This window comes from Sinocyclocheilus rhinocerous, unplaced genomic scaffold, assembly GCF_001515625.1.
Source record: "Sinocyclocheilus rhinocerous isolate Xijiao unplaced genomic scaffold, SAMN03320098_v1.1 scaffold650, whole genome shotgun sequence".
Taxonomy (NCBI): domain Eukaryota; kingdom Metazoa; phylum Chordata; class Actinopteri; order Cypriniformes; family Cyprinidae; genus Sinocyclocheilus; species Sinocyclocheilus rhinocerous.
In genome coordinates this window covers 536,215-544,824 of record NW_015638019.1, presented here as the reverse complement: position 1 = coordinate 544,824, position 8,610 = coordinate 536,215, and the positions used below count along the sequence as shown (strand labels likewise).

Below are 8,610 nucleotides of genomic sequence, written 5' to 3'. Positions count from 1 at the left end.
TTTTTTTTTTTTTTTTTTTAGGTCTAACCAGTAAGTCACGACAATCTTTTTGCTTTCCTTTTGACTCACGTCTGAGTTTTTCTTAGTACAAAGTTTCAGTTTTATTTTGTTCTTGAGAAAGAGGAACTATTCATTTCTCACCTCCTTTGCTAGCTTTTGGCCTTGTTCTGTCACAATGGGCTTCTCCTTCACGTCGTTCAGCTTGGCAATGGTCTTGGGGTCGTCCCGCAGGTCAATCTACAGCCAAAAATGGAGACAAATTCACAGTTAAGCAAGCTCATATGAGGGGTTAACTGTAAAAGCACACGTGCTCTCTGCATTTCTTTTGAGGACGGCGGATGAGATTCCATACGATGGGGTTTGTTTTTAGAGCAGAAGGCTCCAGGAAATTCAACCCAAGACCAGATGGTGGCATGCGTCTGCAGACTCCCCTTTGACCGAAAAAGTACCACCGCAGTTGTCTAGGAGGGTCTCCGTCTTCACTGTTTCCAATTAAAATTCCACTTCATCTGAGTTTGAGTTTTTGCCAGCTCCTCTCCACAAAAAGCCGCTCTCCATACATCCACTGACGTATTACCAAAACCACCACACAGAGCAGCGCTTCCTGCACATCTTTCAATTAGGCATGTGGAGCACAAATTGAAAAGGTTTCCTTTAAATATGTCACCACCAGCAGAAGTGAAGCTTTGTAGGGTTCAGTGTAGGGCTCGATCAATTAAACTCAAAAAATCATGACTGCGAAAAGTTTGCTGCATTGTGGTCAAAAAATTGTGGTTATATATCATTATGCCTAAAAAAAATATTGCTATAGAATGATAATTATTATTTTGTGGAATAATTATTATTACTACTAAAAAACTAAATAAGAAATAATACTCTGATATAAATAACTAATATTTCACTGAGGTCAATTTTACATTAAATAAACTCTTCCAAACTCAATACTTGGAATTCATTTACTGCATATCCAAAAAAGGATTACATTTCATTGCAGCTGAAAAATTTACAATACTAATATTTATCGGACGCCTTAATTTCTAAACGTTAAATCATCAAACTTTTATTTTGAGGGAAAACCACAGGGAGCCCTTGAAGCTTCTTTTTTGTTGATAAGCGATCCTCATTACAAGTATGGAAAGCATGTTGCATTCCTAAATGCACATTAAAGTGGCCCAAACTCACAAATACAGATGCACAGAAGAGTTTGCATATAGCAGCTTTGATAATCGCACTAAGCCATATCATGATTTTGGTTTTATCCCGGTTTATCGTGCAGCTCTTATTCAGTGTCCTTGGTCCTATGACTTTCTCTGGCCCCCTTTCTTATTGATTGCACTGCATGTGTATTCATCTCACTCTGTGGTCTGATTAAGACAGGAAGCGTGCACAAACTCTCACTCTTAACACACAGGTTACAGTAATACAGACAATTTCATTGACGATATCATGCTGTGAACACTATGACTGAACCTTTCATGATAACACATAAATCAATATATTCAATCAACAATATTACCACAGTTTAACCAAACATCAGTTACAACCACATTAGATTCTCCCAGAACATAAATATATGTAGCATCAGTAATTCTGACAGTCACCACAGAACGAACAAAAACAGAAAATAAATGTGCTTGGGCTACATATGCAATAGGCGGCCTATCATAGGGATGTACAATATATTGAACCATATTGGTTATCGGCTGATATTAGATATATTTTTACTTATCAGTATTGGTTGATATTGGATATATGTACTATATGTGACCCTGGACCACAAAAGTAGTCATAAATCGCTGGGGTATATTTGTAGCAATAGCCAAAAATACATTGTATGGGTCAAAATTATTGATTTTTCTTTTATGCCAAAAATCATTAGGCTATTAAGTAAAGATCATGTTCCATTAAGATATTTTGTAAATTTCCTACCGTAAGTATGTCAAAACTTAAATTTTGATTAGTAATATGCATTGCTAAGAACTTCATTTGGACAAATTTAAAGGCGATTTTCTCAGTATTTTGATTTTTTTTGCACCCTCAGATTCCAGATTTTCAAATAGTTGTATCTCGGCCAAATAATGTCCTATCAAAATATATAAACAAACCATACATCAATGAAAAGCTTATTTATGGTGTATAAATCTCAATTAAAAAAATTTACCCTTATGACTGGTTTTGTGGTCCAGGGTCACATATGTAGAACAATATTGGAAAAAATAAAAACAACAACAAAATACATCATTTAATAGCACTTTTAAATGTCATTTTTCTCAATGCATATCCATATTAAATTGTACATTATAATATTGTGATGCCTAAATTCACTTGTAGCATTTAAAACAACTGATTTTTTAGTGTGCGTGTGTGTGTGTGTGTAAAAATGGGTCATTCCACAAAATTGGTGCCTTTTGTGTCCCTAAGAAATAATCAAACATAGAATTAATATAACAACAAATAAATGTGCGATAAAAACATAATACTATGTATTCTTTCATCAATATTACATCAAAAAAGTTAACAAAATATTATTTTAAATAATTTTAATAGCATTTATGCTGATGAGGGTAAGGTTTTTGGCCTGTCCCTCACTATGATTTTTCTTTTTCACCAGGACATTTATTTTGTAAAATGAAGGCAAAATGATATAAAAATCACATCTGCATATTGTTCTACATACAGTCTCATTGTTAAGCAATGTTTTTGGCATAAGTGTAAATTTTTCTATAAAATATTAATCATTTTATTGGTGTCCCCTAATTTCATGTCAGCCCTGTTTACCATCATCAAAAAACCCTTGTAAAATAATGGTACATTCAGGTGACATCATTCTAGGAGGTTACATCACCTCTCAACCAGAATCCCAACACTTACTCTCTTACTCCTCTATAATGTTCTTTTTTTGATGATGTATGAGGCTGGACTGAGGGGGGACATCATGCAATGTCAATACTGTCTGTTACCATTTTTAAAATGTAAATTTAAACCATTTTTTTTTTACTTTTAATATAATCTATATCTACAAGTCACATCCTTTCAAAGTGTACAACATGTGCTTTTGTGAACTGGACTTTTAGCTAGCAATTAGCTAATTAGTTTGAAATCGACAAACCTGTTACTGTCAGCCCCGTTACTTTTCAGAGTAACAGGTTTTGACATGCCGGTAACAGGGATGATCTAGAAAATCGTTAAATACGGGGTGATACCTAATCTGTGTAAAATTCAAACATTTTAAAGGTCACCCTGGGTGTATTATTGAGATAATGCCTATATCATTCAGTGTGGTTGGCACATGAGCATCAGTTACATTTTTAGTTAGTATTGCTGGTATTGTTACTATTACTGTTGTTATTGTTGATGACCGGGATAGGATGATCAGTTTCAATAAAACTTTTTTCCTCATAACACACAGTTGGAATGCATTGTCTAATTACAATACCTTTAAAAAAACATTAGATCCCTTAGAAATGTAATGTGCTAAATCAACAATGAACTGACGTTAACTGAAAATTTTACAGTTTACTATTGTCATACAACTATGCCAAGTAAGTGCAAAACAATTTAATGCAATTTAAAATGGTAAAACTTCACAGTATTATGTAAACAAATATGTGCATTTTGATGAAGATTGCGTGTCCTGTCATCCCTGTTTCTCTGGTCAGTCCTATGACGTGTCCTTTTGCTGTCACTAATTTCATAAAAATTGTAAAAAATTATATTTGATACAGCCTTCCAGGTTTTTCCTTTGTTACTTTAACTATATTTTATTTTGGACAAAGCCCTTTTTTAAGATCTCTCTTGTAAATTAGGATGTTCTAAGTCATCTGAATGACAAGTATAAAAATTTTTTTTAAAAATCCAAAATTTCTAACAATCCTAGTGAAAAGAGGGACTAAAATGCTGCTCATATGTGAAAACTATGACATAGTTCTAATTGAACTATAGTAACTATAGTAACGCTTGTGTCTGTAACAGGGTTGACAAAAATACCAAAACATGAGGTATAAAAATGGTCATAAAAAATAATAAATTGCATAGCCTGAGATGGCACAATACAATTTTGTGTGTATGTTCTTCATATTTATGATTTAAACTGACTGCAAAAAAGTAACAATTTGAATAGAAATATTTCCAAGAAAATAAAGAGACACAATAAAGCCACAGTAGCAACAATAGTATACTGTAGCGTATAGTGTTTGAAATGGTTTTTGCTCAATTCTGCACTGTTTCACATACAATTACAAAATGTATACAGTTAGAGTATATGGAATATTATATTGCTGTTGTATGTAGCAGCAGGTGTGCGTACCTGAGTGCCGATGAGCAGGTAAGGGACGTTGGGTGCGTACTCCTGCAGCTCAGGGACCCACTCCTCTCTCACGTTCTGGAAGCTGGCCGGATTCACCACGGAGAAGCAAATGAGGAAAACATCTGTCATGGGGTAGGACAGGGGTCGCAGGCGATCATAGTCCTCCTGTCAGAGCAGAGGACACTGGGTAAACATAAGTACTGAGCCTTTTTTACTGTTCATCAGGTCAACAATGGTCAAAAACGCATCAGGAATGCACTCAAAAGTTGTTATCAGAAACATTTAGTCAATTACCCTAATATGAGTTTGCTTTGAATACAAAGTGTCCTTTTCTTCTCTACAAATCGTAACTAATAGCATCCACTGCTGTATTGAATCGCTGTCCACAAATGCTCTGCAACGGAACATTATCAACAATCACTTAAGCAGCAACCAGAAATTACGCTGACCCCAATAATCGAGCAGAGATTAATATGATTTAGATTACGGCTCATGACCCATAAATCCATATTTCATTCAATGGCGTTTCCTCCATCTCCCCATTCGTCCTCTAAAGCAACACGGAGGCAGAGACATGTCCTCTGGAAACCAGAAACCCCAGACGCTACAACAGATAATCCTGGATTTACAGGGGACATGTGACTGATATTTTTGGGAACTTGTTTTTCCCCCGACGTGTGAGTGTGTGTGTCTCTCCACAGGCAGCATGTGTGTTGGTATGCAATCATCCATGGTTATTCTAATGAGAGTGTGTCTAAACTATAACAGCATGTGCCTCTGGCCATGCGTTGCAGTATAAACATTTCATTTGCGACAGGGAACCATCCTGGGCTTCCAGAAATGAAACCTCAGAAATGTGGACCCAGAGTTTCTAAGCTTCAGAGTTTAATTTACCGTGACGTCTCTCATCTTGGAGCACCTCTGCATCTGAACCGCGAGGGACGTTACTAACAACTGCCGACTGAAGACTGCGAGTGAAAAAGTACTGCTGCCAGTTTCCATAATTTGCAGCCCTTCAGGACTTCTGAAGCCTTAAGGTGCAGTCAGATTAAAACATCAAAAAACCTCCATTGTCTATATAGCACAGAGATGTAGTCGCTTTCAAACCAAGCAGCTTTCTGTTGATCAACATGTTGAATTTGTGTGACATGAGCAGAAATCTGTGTAGCAACTGAAATGACTTGATTTCACTTGTGAAACTTCACAGAGCAATGTTAAATGTGATCTCACCTTTAAAGGGATAGTTCACCCCAAAATGAAAATTCTGTCATTAACCTTTTCCCCGCCAGCATTTTTGAAAAAAAGTTGCCAGCCACCGCCAGCGATTTTGATGATTTTCACTAAAATTTGATGGTCTCCAGTATATTTTGCTGTATGAATATTTGAATATGCAATACACCAAAATAAAGATCAGAGCATCTACTGTTAAACAAAAAAATCCTTTTTATTCTAGCTTAAAGCATTCTTTTTTTATCAACACTTTAATATAGGTAGGTTTCATAAAAAAAAATCATAATTTTGAGAAAAAAGGTGAGAATGATGATTTTCACTAAAATTTGATGGTCTCCAGTATATTTTGCTGTATGAATATTTGAATATGCAATACACCAAAATAAAGATCAGAGCCTCTACTTTTAAACAAAAAAATCAGTTTTATTCTAGTTTAAAGCATTCTTTTTTTATCAACACTTTAATATAGGTAGGTTTCATTAAAAAAAATCATAATTTTGAGAAAAAAGGTGAGAATCACATTTTTATTAAAAACTACATCTGGATAATATTTAGTACGATTATCAAAGCATAAATCCAGTAAATCGCTTCCATCAATACCTCCAAAGCTTGCACAGACATATACCACTTCCTGGATCAACATTTTACTCTGTAACATTATGCAGTTTTCATTTATATGCTGTCTATTGCTGATGATCGCGTTATTTTTCATATGCATCTGTTTACATAAGAGATCGCTCATTTCCCCGTCCTGTTCATGTGTGTTTTTGTTCGGGAGGTTTTGTACTCGTTCAGAAGATGCGTAAAAGCACCCCCCATTACTCACCCTCGTGCCATTACAAACCCGTAAGACCTTTGTTCATCTTCGGAACACAAATTAAGATATTTTTGATGAAACTGACATGCAACTGACATGTTCAAGGCTCAGAAATGCAGCAAGGACATCATTAAAATAGTCCATGTGGCATCAGTGGTTCAACCGTAATTTTATGCAGCTACGAGAATACTTTTTGTGCGCAAAAAAAACATAACGACTTTAACCAACAATTCTTCTCGAATTATCTTGCAGTATCGGGGCCTTTAGGAATGGTCATAGGACAGTTTAGGAAAGCTCATTTTGAGCAACGTCAAGTACGCAGTGCACACACTCACTACACACAACACACACAGACAGTCGCTCATCCATCAAGAAGATTGGCGAGTGATATAAACCTTCTGTTTTTACTTGCAACTGTCAATGTTTCAAGGCCAAATGTGGCGTTCTGTGGCTCAGATATGAACCTGCGATATACCGTCCTGTTCCTGCCACGTGATAAATCAAGATTTGTTGCAACATAACCTGACAAAACAAAGTTGAGCAGGTGCATCTGTGGTGTAAGTGAGAGTGTTGTGTGAGTTTGTGTTGGCCCTGCGGGGCGGCTGCGTTATAAATACACTCTCTGCCCAGCCTCTGGTCTGTTCAAACATTCTACAGGGGGTAGGGTGGGAGGGATGGTATTATTTACAGCTGCCCTTTGCCAAAACTGAATGTCGAATAAGCCAACACATCATTCCCCCACGTCTCCTGCATATCTTCTGCTACCTCCAGAGAACACACATTTAACACAAGTTAAGTCTGTGTTGGGGAGTCGCTAATAAAATGTAGCGATGCTACTAACTTAAAGGGGTGGTTGATTGCGATTTCACTTTTTTAACGTTAGTTAGTGTGTAATGTTGCGGTTTGAGCATAAACAATATCTGCAAAGTTGCGGCTCTGAAAGTTCTATGCAAACGGAGATATCGTCTTTTAAAATTCTGGACAAAAATTCTGCCTACAAAAACGTCTCGTTATTTCCAGGGTTTGTGACATCACAAACCCAGACCACACGCTCTGCATCTCTCTCTCTCTCTCTCATTCAGCTCAGCTCCAACAATGAACTGTTCCATTTATACACTTATTTTCACATAGCTATGAGAAGCGTTATACATGGACGCGTGTGCGGTTGCCGTACTGTATTAAACCTTTAATCAGCTTTAAATAAAACCAGATATTAAAAGCTAACAGAAGCAGTAGCATTTACACAGGGTTTCTGCAGACATGAACAAGTTAAATTTAAGACTTTTTAAGACCTTTTTAATACCACCTTATATTAAATTTAAGACCTAAACCTGTAATGGAAATACACATTTTATTACATACATATATATAATATTTAATGTGTAGTCACTGTCATTCTGTTACACTGTGGAAGCTTCTGTCACGAAAACAAATTCCTCGTATGTGTAAACATACCTGGCAATAAAGCTCATTCTGATTCTGATTCTGATTCTATATGGTAATTTTTGGAGAAAAAAAGGCACTCTTCCATGTGAACTTGATTAACTATATGAAGTGGTATAAATATACACATTTTCTGCCCCAATGTCTTGAATTTGTGATCATTCTGAATGTATTTTAATAGACTGAATCATGCAGTGATCAGGCAGAGCGCACTCTAAATGCGCACACGCACAAGACTTCACGTAATTTGTGCACTTAGCAAAATAGCTCACTTGTCATGGTGTTATTTAACTATATCATGTTATGAATAAACTAAACATTTTGAATTTTTACCTCAGTGTGTTTCTTCTGAGTTTATGTGTGCCGTTTACGCTCATTTGTTCTGAAGTCTGAGACAAACAGAGTGAGCCTCAGAAAAAATCTTCGGTCTGTCCAATGATTGTAAACAGTCATTAGGTCCGTCAGACTGAAGATCTTTTAGCGGTAATGAGACCAAAAATATTTAAGACCCATCGAATCCGAATTTAAGACATTTTAAGACTTTTTAAGGCCTTATATTAGGAAAACCTTATTTAAGACATTTTAAGACTTTTTAAGGACCTGCTGACACCATGTTTACAAATAACAGTGCATCTAAAAGTATGAGACAACAACAATCAAAAAACATACCATTAAGAGCCATGCTTGCACAGGTTCTGCGCAATCCTCTTCACTAATATCCTCTGCGTCTCAATCGGGCTCAAACTGATAAGGGATATAGACGATGCCATTGTTTACAATACAACCGGAGCACATGCTGCTGAGGTGAGGGGCG

At 36.2% G+C, this 8,610-nt stretch overlaps 1 protein-coding gene across 1 annotated transcript in view; it reads right to left on the bottom strand.

The window, feature by feature from the left end:
* LOC107749356 (rho-related GTP-binding protein RhoQ) overlaps positions 1-8,610 on the bottom strand; it is a 26,562-nt gene that overhangs the window by 810 nt on the left and 17,142 nt on the right. The window contains exons 3-4 of the mRNA XM_016564477.1: positions 4,307-4,471; positions 142-237 (exon numbers count right to left, since the gene is read on the bottom strand). Coding sequence (XP_016419963.1) covers positions 142-237; positions 4,307-4,471 — 261 coding nt within the window. The remainder of the gene's footprint in view (positions 1-141; positions 238-4,306; positions 4,472-8,610) is intronic.